We start from the raw sequence: 13,500 nt of genomic DNA, 5'->3' as shown, positions 1-13,500 counted from the left end.
TGAAAAGACAATTCATATTCCATCAGAGGGAACCTTTAGAAAATTAGAGCACTGAGTAATTCTCTAATTCATCTATCTTTTCATTTTTCCCACTACTTACATTCATTTGTTATGTTGATCTTAAATAGCTCTCTAGGCTCTAGCAATTTGATCTAAGATGACTTATGAGGTTAGGGGTCATTTTGGGGTTTCTCTGTGGGATTTCAAGATATATTCATAGATCTCAATTTTGCTAATCACTGATTAAAAGTATGTATAATGTATATGTAATTTTAATTTATATAAATTGAAAAATGGTATAAGTTAAGAAAGAAATTTGTATGTTTATACATCTTTACTTCATTTCTCTTATTTTTTAATTTTTTTTTGAAAACTACTTCATTTCTCTTAGCTTATATAGAACTTCAATTCCCTTCTTTCCTTGATGTATAACCCCTTACTTAATGTATTAAACTATTTGAATGTTATTTAGTTGATTTTCCTTATGGATGGTTAGGGTTCTGTTTCTTATTTGTTCTAGCATCTTTAATTTTAAGATTTGGATCTTGCAGTGCCTAAATGATGGTATATGACAAGTGAGGGTTTCTTTTTCTCCTTATCTAGGTCATTTTCAATTTCATGGTGTTTAGCTCTTGCCTTGTTATGTATATCGTTGAAACTATACTTTTTAGCATAAAAGTTTTCTTTCTAAAATCCATTTGTTTCTTATTTTAGTCTTCCTCCAAGTACAAAGGTTTATGACACTATTGGGCATTGCAAATTCAAGAGATGAGTTGCATTTTTTATTTTGTTTATGGTGTCTTTTGCTGAAACTTGGAGATGCTATGAAAAATAATTTTCTGTTTTAAAATATCTTTTATTTTTTATTTTTTCATAGTATTAATAGCATTGTACTAATTAAATAATCAAATTTTATTTGTAATAAATATATTAAACTGAAAAATTTATAGTGTCAAAAATTATTCAACTACTTACATTAAATAGCAACATTCATAAACTTAAAATTTACTTGAATTTTTCATTTCAAATATATTAAAAATTAAAGCCAATATTAAAATAATATTTCTTAAAAAATAATTTAGATAAAATTGTTTTAAAATTAAAAAATTTATTTATATATATATATATTATATGTAAAGAAGATTTGAGGTTTATCATTAAATACATTAAGAAAAAAAACTTAAATATCTTTGTATTAAAATACATTAAATAATAAAAAAATTATTTTGTAATAAATATATAAAGAAATATGATTAAAAGCTGAAGAAAAAAAGTATTGTCAAAAGCTATTCAACTACCTACATTAAATATTCACACAAAAACTTACATTAGAAAATAACATTCATAATTTTAAAAATTAACTTGAATTTTGCATAAGTATCAAAAAATAAGAATTAAAATTAATTTTTTTTGACAGAAAAATGCATTATTATTAATGCAATATTATTTTTTTATTTTTTATATCTTATAATGAAAATGTTTTTTAGTGTATGTTTATTTTTTAAACTATAATAATTCTATGTAATGTAAAAAATATTGTATATAAACCCGTGCAATGCACGGGTATAATATCTAGTATATATGTAAAGGAGACGTGAACTTTTTTGCATTGATTACCACCTTTGTATTAAATACATTAGATAATAAAATATAAAACTAAAAAATAAGTACATTTACTTTATTATTCATTATATTAATTAATAACCGTTAAACCTTTCAATTTCCAAATTAAAAAAAAAATTCAATTTCCCATATTTTAAAATAATTTTATAATTTTTAATAGTGATTAAATTTTAACTATTAATTATAACTTGAAGACAAATTTTGAATAATAATAATTTAAATTGACTAACTTTACATTAATAAAAATATATAGTAAAATAAATTTTACATTTATAACTAATTGTAAAAAATTTCAAACTCTTATATATTAAAACTAAAATTAAAATTTTAATTTTAATTATAATCATAAGTTGATGAATTTTAAAAATTAACCAACAAAACTTATTACTACATTTTACGTATAAATAAAAAATTAAGTGCTAAAGTTAGATACAAAAATAACACGAATTAATATCTTTTAAATAAAAATAAACATGTTAAATATTGAAATTAGTTAATGGTTGAATGCTTTTTGTAAATATATATTTTGGAATTTACTTTTTTTTCGAAAGAGAAATATATATATATATATATATATATATATATATATATATATATAATATTAGAGTGTTGAGAAATATCTCCTCTCAATATGGGTACAATAACATAGGAATTTACTTTTAAAATCTGAAATGATTATGCATGTTGTTTAAATTGACTATAATGTAGTTGTGTTATTTTAAAAAATAATTTTAAATTAATTTGTGATTTTACTTAATATTGATAGTAATAAATTTTTTTTGAACGAAAATTATTGATGAATATTTTATGTTATTAACTATATTACTCCCTCCGTTCCTATATAACTGACATTTTAAGGTTGTTGCACAAGTATTAAGAAATAACAATTAATGTTCTTGTTTTATTAAAATTACAATCTAGCTTCCTATTATACCCTTTATCTCTCTTATTAATTCTAACTTTTTAAATTTCCTACCACCAATAAATGAAGGATACAATTGATAAAGTATAATTAATGCTCTCTTGAACTTTGTAAAGTGGCAGATAATTAGGAACAAAATTCAGCTAGAAATAGTGTCAGTTATTTAGGAACGGAGGGAGTATTAACTTTTTTTTTGAAGAATAAAAAATTATTGAATTAAGAGAGCCAAAGTACACAATCATAGTGCCAATTGGTTAAAGGATGAACCTGGGCACTATGTCTAAATAGAAACCATCCCTACATGTAAAGGGGTTCCTAAAACCAGCTACTGAGTGCAGAATACAAGTAAGGAACTAGGAGTACTAAACTTTACACCCTGAGCAATTTTTTAAAATTCCCTATTCTCTTCTAGCTGAACCCAAATAGGATCATGACCCTCACAGGTCACAGCCCAAGTTTGCCAACTATTTGCCAACTATTAATTATTAATTGTCAACTTTTCATTTTCTTATACAAAAGAAAAAATTATTACGTAGTACTTAAAAATAGTTAGAATATTAACTATCAATCATAAATTGAGAGAAAAAAAAATTAAGAAACATATTTATATGTAGACAATATTAATAATTTTAATTAAATAGTAGTAAATTTAAAATTCATTAATAAACAATCTAGAAAAATAGTTTCAAAATTAAATGAATGTCTCTGGAAGATATTTACTATATATATACTGCATGTGTGTATATTATTTGAAAAACATAGTAGTAAAAATATTTTCTCAAGTTTTCTTATGTTATTAATAATATTTTCTTTTTTAATTTTTTATATTTCAGTAATATCGTTTATTTACATAAAGAGAATTCGAATACTAAGGTATCCCCATAGCCGAAAGTCGTGAGATTAATCTCTCGCCCCAAAAAAAAAGAGAATTCGAATACAAGTAATTTAATGCATCAAAAAAACTGTAATACTATCTATTTCGATGTCTAAACACAATAATTTTTTCTGTTATATTTATATTTAAGAAATATTTTAATATTTATTATTTATATAATTACACTATAGTAATTTTCATATAATATTAAAAAATATCATAAATAAACTCGTGCTAACGCATGGGTATAATATCTAGTGTATATATATATATATAGAGAGAGTCAACCATAGTAATGAGTTTGTAGAGGTTGGAATAAGGTGAAGGGTTAGTATTGGAAAGGAGAAGTGAGAGTTGAATGGAATGATTGGGAATGCAGTAGAGACCCCCAAAGAGTCTATATTCTATACTTCTGTTTTCCATTTTCATCTCAGTTTTCTTCAATAATTCTGGGTGCTGCTGCTACCTAAACAGACAGGAGTGTGAGAGTACTTTCTGTTGTACAGATCTTTACTCAAGTGTGATATCCGCCCCCAGAAAAACATTAATACTGTCTATTCTAATTAGTCATTCTTAATGTATTAAATTTCCACAGCGTTACCAATTTTTTCTGGTTCTAACCCTGGTGCTACTTAAATAGAGAGGAGCATGAGAGTAGTTTCTGCTGTACAGATCTTAATTTGTTTCTGATACCTTCGCAAAATCAGTAAGACAGCCATATACTTGAGGGATTTGCATTAGTAGATCAAATTTCTGTATGTTGTAAATTGGAAAAGAATAGGCCTTAAAGTTAGAAGATGGAGCAACACATAGTAGATTGCACTGAAGTGATATCTCAAAGAAACATAGAAATGTTCTGCGTGAAGAAAAAAGATAAGACAGATTCTACATAACGAAGCAACAAATCTAAAGGGAAAAGACAGCTAGTTTTTGAAGCAACAAAACAATCAATTCAAGTCAGCAAATGATATGCATGATCCGAATAAATAAGGCCATGGAATCCATCTATCAAAACAGATGTATGTAATCCCAATATCAAAACCATAATGTGATTAAAATGGCGAAAAATTAATATGAAAAAGATTTAAATCGCGAAGAGAAGCTTACCTCAATCACAAGCAATATGAACCACTAACCCATAGTAACAAAATATTCATTGACACAATAAGAAATAAAGAGACTTTGCTGCCTTCTTTTCATTCATCCCAACATGAGTCATACACAGAATGGGAAAGCACAGACCAAGACTGAATGAGGCAAGAGAAGAAAGAAAACTGTATAAAGCTATCTAAGTGCAAAAGAAATCACATGAATACGGGTGGATTTTTAAGCCTTCAGGGAAGCTGAGTGAAGAGACTATGGAGGCCGGATGACACACAAGGGATCAAATACATGGAGATTAGATCAAGAAAGCAGATTCAGAAACTCCTCCACAACCAGGGAAAGATCTTGAATCAAGTAAAATACTTCATAGCGGACGGTGACATGGGAGAGATCACAACTTTTGGGATGCAAGCAATTTTAGGCCAGTCTTCACCATATGGTCTTGCACATCTTTTCTCTAACAGTGAGCAGTTATATATGCATAATTTCTTTAAAGACATGAGGTTATGCATTCCATCAGGTAGCAATTTCAAACCACCGCAATTACGGATTTCAAGACTCGCGAGCGATGAGAGATTCCCTATCCAGTCTGGTAACCTTTTCCCACAAAATCCATCTATTACTAGTTTTTTAAGCGAGTGATGTGGCTGCAATCCTTGTAAGATCATCTCATCTTCCAACCAGTTGTTGTTTACTTCTGGTTTTGATATTTCCGACCCACTGTCTAAATCAAGAACCTCCCGAAATAATGGACTTGGTCTAACCTCCACATCATACCACCACCGCAGCTCCAATTCTTGTAGATGTTTCTTCTCAAGAAGAACCTTGGCACACTCAACCTCCCCAGCATTATAGCGCAGGGAATCCAACCATTTGATTTCTAATCTCCCTCTAAGGTTGTTTAGTCCACTCAAGTCATTTACACTGCTGCATCTTGTGCTTCTGCGGTCCAACACAAAATGTGTTAGTGTTTGAAGATTGGTCAACTGTCCCAACCCGCGCGGCATACATTTCAATCCCTCACAACCATTCAACTCAAGATGCCTGAGACTTTTATTGATATCTTCTGGTAATTCTGTGAGATCAGGACATTCAGAAAGTTTTAGAGTTTGCAGGTGATGTAGACTAGTAATGACCCATGGAAGAATTTGAAGCGCTCTATTCCTTGAAAGATCGACATATCTCAAATGCTTCAACTCTTTAAAAATTTTTGGAATTGCGAAAACACCTGGTCCGCTAAGTGTTAACACTCGCAAGCACTTTAGGCCTAGAAGAGAATCAAAATACAACTGATCCAAACAATTTCTAGCATGAATTTGTTGACTTAGCACGAGATATGTCCTTAACTTGTAGGAAGAGGATGTTGTCTGTGAAAAATGCAACACGGTATGAGAAGACAAATAACGTATTCTGTTTCCTATGTTTGCTTCTTTTCCACCAACCACAGCATATTCTTTTCCAACCACTAATTGTGCTAGATCATGCATTAGGTCATGCATTTTGCAAGTACTTACATCACCCCAATCCTCCATAGTGACATCTTGGAAGAATGACATTGACAGCAGATTCATGAAGTACACATGACCAACCTCTTCTACACATCTAATGTCATTTCCTGGTTGAATGAATCCCTCAGCTACCCATAACTGAATGAGTGTTTTCTTCTCAAACTCGAAGCCTTTAGGAAACAATGAACAATAAGCAAAACAGTTTTTCATAAATGAGGGAAGATGGTCATAACTCAGTTTAAGGATTGCAAAGATTTTGTCCTTGTGCTGCTCTATCCTTGAAAACTCAACATCCCTGAAATATAGCCAATCACTGCTGCCTAAATTTCGAGAATACAAGAGGCTACCAATAGTTCTTATTGCAAGAGGAATGCCAGCACATTTTTTAACAATGTCCCTTCCTATGGCCAACAACTCCAAATCATTTGGTTCTTTTCCCTCACTGAATGCCACTCGAGAGAATAGCTTCCAAGATCTTTGTGAATCCAAACCTTTTAAGAAAAGGGGTGGATGTGTGCCCATTATTTTCGCTACTGTCTGACTCCGTGTCGTTACAATTATCATGCTTCCCTTTGCACCTTCCATGAGCAAGCTCTTCAATTTAAGCCACAGTTCACGATCCTCGTTCCACACATCGTCCAACACAAGAAAATATTTCTTCCTTTGAATTTTGTTTCTGAGGTCTTGCTGCACTTGCTCAATCTCACTATTCTCACCCTGCCCAATCATCTTCTGAGCTATTTTCCTAATGTCAAATTCATCTGAGACATACACCCACATCTTTTGCTCAAAATAGTCTTGGAAAGCATTGTCATTATAAACAAGTTGAGCAAGTGTTGTCTTACCTAATCCTCCAATCCCAACAATTGGAATCACAGAAACATCATCTGTCACACTGTTGTGTAGTAAATAGCTTGTAAGGAGTGTCTTTTCATCCTCTCTCCCAATGACTTCATCCTTACTCACAAAAGAGTAAGTTTGTCTTTGTTCCCTATATGCAGTTGGAGTCTCCACAGGGTGGTCACTCAATTGCAGTGCCTGTTTATTATTAGCAATATCATGAAGCCTCTTCTGAATTGCTTTCATGTTATGGCCTAATTTAAGACCATGGGCAATTTGGTTTGATTTTGAGAAGAAGATTTGTAGCTTTCTCACAAACTTATTTCCAATCATCACTTGCCTCTTCAAATCTTCTGTAGACAGATCATCAAGTAAGTCATCTGCATCATAGAGTACATCTTTCAGCTCCTCCAGCCAATTACTAGTTTGATGGTTAGTGGTGGCCTTGGCCTCGGCGTCACGGAGCACAGCTTTTATTGCAGAGACTGTGTTCTTCATTCTTTGTAGATCATCTTTGAGATTCCAAATGATTCCAAACTCTTTGATAGCTGAAGAGCTCAGTTTTTCCAAGATAAGACAAGCAATGGCTTCCATCCTTTGGCAAATGAAATTCAATACAAGCATAAGTAAAACCATACCTTTAATTCAGAAAAAGAAACAAACAAAAAAAAAAAAAACTAGAAGAAGATGATCCACCTCCAATAAAAAGCTAACTAGGCTACAATCATAGTCTATATCATAATTCATGAAGATATAAGGTCCCTTGCTATATCATAATTCATGAAGATCAGAAGTGCTTTCTTCAAAGGAAATACACCTTACTGATTCAATAACACAGAGAAAGAGAGAGAGCTAACCTGGTTTCGAAATAGGAGTCAAGATGCAGATTCAACAGTTGAACTCTGAGTTGGGAACGGAAATTATATGGTCATTGGTCAGGGAACACTTTAGGGAGACTCAACACAACTTGGTTTTTTTTAACGCAAAATCTTTATTGAATAAAGAGTCGAGATACAAATCCCCTCGACTTGTTAACTTATTTATGACATTTTGTAAAATCAAACATAAGTAAGGAAACATAGAAACTAAAAAAGATTTTTCTTACATAGAATGAGAAGGAACCGGACATTTACTTGAGATGAAATCTAATATGAGAAGATGTTTCTTGAGCCCAACATTTTAGTTCAAGAACAAAATGGAACATTTTTGAAAACTTTAACACACCCTAAAATAACATCTAATTTATAAAAGCTTAATTGCACTTTTGATCCATAATTTAATGATTTCTTAATTTTAGTCCCCTTGTTTTTTGATTAAGTAGTTAAATAGTTATGGTCCTATTGTTAACATTCCATCCAAACTTTAACGGATTTTCGCTCACCTGTCCTACATGTGCTAATGTGACAATTAAATGTGATGATTAAAATGACACGTATTATTATTTTTTTATTAAATTGAAAATCAAGTTAATCAAATTTTAATCTATGGAAATAATTTTAAACCTTGCTGTTATGTCCCCGAATGATAACTTAAGTGGTAAGAGCTATGAGACATATGGGTTGGGTGAGGGAGGTCTGAGAATCAATCTCTGGATGGTGTAATTTATATTTCCGATATACAAAAAATAAACCTTGTTGTTATGGCTGCCAACGACGGCTGCAGCATAGGTGCAAACGGTAAAAAGACAGGTTTAAAATTATCTCGACAGGGTTAATTAAATTATCTTGATTTTTAGTTTAATTACAATGCATGCCATATTAATCATCACAGTTAATTGTCATATCAGTACATGTAGTGCCTGTTTGTATTGGCGTCCTTGAGAAGTAGACACAGTGACACACATTTTTGTGAGAATCTTGTCTTTGATTAATTAGAATCTTACCTCAATTACATTTGTTATATTTACCCTTGTTATTATTTTTTTGAAAAAAAGCTTAAATATGTTGGAGGTCCCTCTAAAATAAGGGTTCTTTGGTTAATGCACCTACAAAATTTTTTGGGTGGAATAACCCTTTAATGTGAAAATAATAAATAGTGATAAGCCCCTGTAGTGAGGTTCCATTTAATTTTTTATTATTCTGCAAACGACGCTTACGTGGATTATATTTTGTGAAAATTATTAGGGTGGCACGTAAGTAAATTAGGGTTGAAAAAAATAAAAAAACCCAAAGTAAAAAACCAAGTAAAATCCCCAAACGTACTTGGGTTTTTTACTTTGAGTTTTTATTTTTATTTTTATTTTTCAACCCTCATTTACTTACGTGGCACCCTCTTTAATTGAATAATTTTCACAAAATATAATCTATGTCAGCGTTGTTTAAAGAATCATCAGCAATTAAATGAAACTTCATGATAGGGGCTTATCACTATATATTATTTTCACATTAGGGGCTTCTTTCACCCAAAAAATTTGTAGGGGCCTTAACCAAAGGACCCCTATTTTAGAGGACCTCCAAACCTTGAAAAAATCAGCATATTATCTGTTTGCCTGTTGGTGTAGTTTGTCTTTTATACTATGGATAAACATAACAGCCTCAAGCCATAAAGGGAATCGGTTCTCAAGTTTAACCTTACTTAAGGGACTGATGCTAGGTGGGCTGGTTGAATTCTCTAATTTATTGACAGGTATTAGAGGTGATGGAAGAAGGGGAGATGGATAAAGAGTGGTGGAAAATGCCAGGGGAAGAAGAGAGAGTTAGGTACAACTTTAGACTAATTGTCACTGTCACTATGATCGGATCCACAATTACTTTCTGTTTAATATATCTGAATTTTTTTTGTTTCCTGTCAAATATGAACCAAGTAAATTTTAAGATCATTTCATTCATCTTTTCAATTTGTAAATTGGCTTAGTGTAAATAATTAATGTACTTTTTATATTCATCTTTTGGTAAAAAAATGTTTCAAATTGAAGTAATGAAGTGAACCTTCCTATATTGATTGGTTGGACAAAATTTCTCTCCTCTTGTCTCCATACTAGTTTACATTTTCTTTTGTTTCTATGTGATATAATTTGATGAGGTTAATACTGGCCTTCATTTTTGTAGCCATACAAGTAGTTTCCGTTTAAGAGCGTCAATAAATAACATCGGTCTTATAGGCCGACTCTAAAACAAATAAATTAGCGTCGCCCTATACAACCGAGGATAAAGAAATATTTTAGTATCAACTTTCTTATCATAATAAAGTAAGTAGTATCGGCCTAGCGCTATTAATGATGCTAAATTTAGAGTCAGCATTTTGGCTAACTCTAAAAGTTAGCTTCGACCCTTTTAGAGTTGGCCAAGACACCAATGCTAAGCTAATGCTAAATTGGCTACAAGCAAGAATGCCAAAAATGGGTCCAAAAACTATCAAACCTCCTCTCCCAGCAAAATCAACCATGGTGGTCGTGGCCAAAATTGAAATCCAAAAGCATCCTTGAAAAGAAGTAGAAGAGAAGAGCTTACCAAGAAGTGAAGGTGAGAATGATACCGCTGAAGTGGGTATAAAAAGGGAGGAAGGCAAAAACCACTCCTTGAGAGCGAGAGCCAGAAGGATTGTGAAAGGAAAGAAGAGAAAGAAATAGAAGCTCACTCGTCGTGAAATTCAAAGGGATGTAAGGAAGGGTAAATTAGACTTTTGTACAACATGTTTCATCATTGTATAACTCCTCAATAAATGCGCACGTGAGGAAATTCCAACAAAAAATGACCACCTGTTTATCTTTTTCTAAATGATCACGTCATGAATAGACGTGACCCATCTATTCTCTTATAGAGTCTCGAAGAGTCATAAGGATTCAAGGTTATAATCTAAATTTGGATGAGCGGGTTAATAATCTCTATTGCGATCTAAACATTGTAGCTCAGCTTGAATGACCTAAAAAAAAGAAACGAATTTAGACTATATAGTCGAAGAACCTTCGTATCTTGGATACGCCATAATATTATCATGCCTAGTATAGCGAGATGTAGACGATGTAGACAATAATGAGGATCAGGATTAATATTTCTATGATACATGTTTAAATTTAATAAACCGAGATGTAGACGAAGAGGGAAACTTTGTTCTGTTAAATTTTCTTGTTTTCTGATGGGATTTCAATTGAAACCTTTGCTTAAGATTAAGACTAAATAGAAGAACCTTCATATCACAGGTTCTTGGCTTTCTTTTAAGAAAGAAAAAACTTTGATGCATATATGAATGTCAAGCATATGACACAAGAGAAAGAGAAAAAAATTAGCTAAAAATAATAACCAATTTATCAGACAAAAATTGTTCTGTTAAGTAATATCAGGGACCTATCCTGCAAATTCCTTTGGTAAGAATTAGCCTTCATCTAGGAAAATGTCATAGGTACTATCTATGTGTCATCACATCAATTTTAACGGGAATCACTTTTAGATGCTACATTTTTTGCCTTCTTCTGTAACCATTTTTTTGTTGTTAGTGAATTCATCAGCCTCATCTTTTACTTTTGATTTCAGCAAATGGGGCCTGAGTTTGTTCACATCTGCCTGTTGAACTGGCTTCAGAAAGAATTCTTCAGCTCCTTCTTCTAAGCATCTGATCCAAAAGAAAAATTAAGTCTCTTGTCAGATTTTAAGTTCTGTATGTGATAAAGACTTCACATATTTGTGAATTTGAAACTTAGAATTATTTTCTTGATAATATGTGTGGGTGATTAGAAGCAGTTTCTCTCACCTGTTGATCCTTGATGGGACATTCTCTGAGGACATAATCACAACTGGTATATCCTTAAGAGATTTAGATTCCTGCAAATCAAATCAACAAACTTGTTACTCTTCTAGCACCAAAACAAGAGAAAACACCAGCAATTGAATGTTATGATGCTAATAAAAAAATTGTTTGAAAATGTTATGATGCCCATCATAGTTTGAATTTGATACATTCAAATTTCATAATTAAGAAGATAATTTAGAAGAAAGAAAGACTCCAACTACAACGGCTAGCTAGCTTTTGTGATATGGTTCTCCCAAAGTTCTAATCAGAATTAGAAATGCTTAATCACATCACATTTATTACAGAGATCACATTTCAAATTTTTAAATGAACAGCAAAAATAATTCAAATTCAAATTCAAAATTTCGAATATAGTTAATTGGCTACCGCCTGTGATGAATTCAAATTTTGAAATGAGCTGAAAGTGGAATATTTTTTATGGAATACAAACTAGATCAATCACATAAATAAGTGACATAAGCCATTTTATTAGTCTTAAAAAATATCCTAGAGTTTTACCTTGATCTTTCTCAACAGATCATAGCCTGTCATTCCTGGCATACAGTAATCAGTTATGATCAGGTTCACTTCTGCATCCTGCAAGAACAGGTAAAGGGAACTATTAGATCATAGATCACTCCAAACTTTTCCACTAAAAAAGGTTTGTAGTTAAACCATAAGTATTTGAAATTAGTAATTTAGCAAGAGAATTGAACCTGTTGAGTTTCTGGAGCAATAGAAACTGGAGGCTCGTGTTTCTTCTGCTCATCTTCAAGCAAGCCAAGAAACTTCAAAGCCCTGCTACCAGAATCAACTGCAGTAACTGTAATTGCAAAATACACCAACAAAAATTAGATATCTAATTGAGTAAAAGGCCAAAAAAATTTCAATGAATCATCTGATTTTTGCAATCATATTGTAGTATAGCAATCTAAATCCAGATTTTGTAAGGGGAAATAATCACAAAATTAATAAAAATTACCATGAAAAGAAGAGGTTTTGAGGAGCCTCTCAATCAACATTCTGTCAATAAGACTATCATCAACAGCCAAAACATGAAACTGTGTCTCTGCAGCCATACCCATAACTTGGACAACAATTATGCAAGTGAAAGCCAAAGCAGAAGAAGAGTGACCAGAAGAGAAGGAAGAAAGTAAAAGAGAAATTAAGGGGTAAAAGAAGGATGAGGTGAGTGATGAATGAGGATGTCACATTTTAAAAGGCAGAACATCATGGTCAGGAAGATACAAAAAATCCTCTAAGAAAATCTGACAGTTTGGAAAGCAAGATCTCACAGATTTCATCCAGAATCTGCCAGATCTTCTAGGAGTTGATTTTTGAATTGAAAAACAAGCAAAGAAGGTGCTGTACCAAACTCAATTCTGACTTGTTCATCATTATTCTATTTGACCTTTTGCATTATGATTAAAGACATACTATTGGGGGTGTGCTACACTGTTTCCCTTCACTCTCCAATAGTCTTGTTTACTATAATATGGGATCTCCATTCCATTTTGAATGCGAATTAAAATTATTTGCGGTTTTTGCTGCCTTTACCGTCAATAAATCATGATAAACTCTTTAATGTAATAAATTATTTACTATAAGATTAATTCTAGCCGTTGATTATAAAAAAAGAAAAGTCTATAACTCAGCAAAATAAAGCAGAGGATCCAAATTATTTTCAAGCACGTGCATGACATGCTTAACACTTTGGCCCGCCTATTAGTACAACTCACAAGTCAGCACAAACTGTATAATGTAGTGTTTGTCTTTTGTCTAATTTTAAGAGCCAACATTTTACATTTGACCAAAACCATATAGAATTTTCAAAGGTCTCAAATCAATTCTGTTGCTCTTTCTTTGAACTTAAAAGCATTCCACCCTCTTAGTAATTGTTTGCT

General features: G+C 31.7%; 2 protein-coding genes across 2 annotated transcripts; both read right to left on the bottom strand.

The window, feature by feature from the left end:
- Positions 1-4,588: 4,588 nt before the first annotated feature.
- Positions 4,589-7,905, bottom strand: LOC130748462 (putative disease resistance protein RGA4). The gene is made up of 2 exons (XM_057601681.1): positions 7,729-7,905; positions 4,589-7,466 (listed from the first exon to the last, which is right to left on the bottom strand). The coding sequence occupies exon 2, from the start codon at positions 7,463-7,465 to the stop codon at positions 4,874-4,876; it is 2,592 nt and encodes an 863-aa protein (XP_057457664.1). The 5' UTR covers position 7,466; positions 7,729-7,905; the 3' UTR covers positions 4,589-4,873.
- Positions 7,906-11,082: 3,177 nt separating this feature from the next.
- On the bottom strand, positions 11,083-13,042 carry LOC130749629 (two-component response regulator ARR9-like). The gene is made up of 5 exons (XM_057603002.1): positions 12,579-13,042; positions 12,313-12,419; positions 12,116-12,193; positions 11,558-11,628; positions 11,083-11,419 (listed from the first exon to the last, which is right to left on the bottom strand). Exons 1-5 carry the CDS (start codon positions 12,679-12,681, stop codon positions 11,254-11,256), a joined length of 525 nt encoding a protein of 174 aa, XP_057458985.1. The 5' UTR covers positions 12,682-13,042; the 3' UTR covers positions 11,083-11,253.
- Positions 13,043-13,500: the final 458 nt, after the last annotated feature.

The sequence above is a fragment of the Lotus japonicus genome, chromosome 3 (assembly GCF_012489685.1).
Source record: "Lotus japonicus ecotype B-129 chromosome 3, LjGifu_v1.2".
NCBI classification, from domain to species: Eukaryota; Viridiplantae; Streptophyta; class Magnoliopsida; order Fabales; family Fabaceae; genus Lotus; species Lotus japonicus.
Note: the sequence above shows the minus strand (reverse complement) of the source record. Positions and strands in the feature narration are given on the sequence as shown.

Excerpts from the sequence above, each read along its gene's own strand:
- LOC130748462 (XM_057601681.1), bottom strand. The coding sequence starts at position 7,465 with ATGGAAGCCATTGCTTGTCTTATCTTGGAAAAACTGAGCTCTTCAGCT.
- LOC130749629 (XM_057603002.1), bottom strand. The coding sequence starts at position 12,681 with ATGGGTATGGCTGCAGAGACACAGTTTCATGTTTTGGCTGTTGATGAT. Across the intron at positions 11,629-12,115 it reads ATCTGTTGAGAAAGATCAAG|GAATCTAAATCTCTTAAGGA; the intron begins GTAAAACTCTAG and ends TTTGATTTGCAG. Across the intron at positions 11,420-11,557 it reads GTCCCATCAAGGATCAACAG|ATGCTTAGAAGAAGGAGCTG; the intron begins GTGAGAGAAACT and ends CTTTTGGATCAG.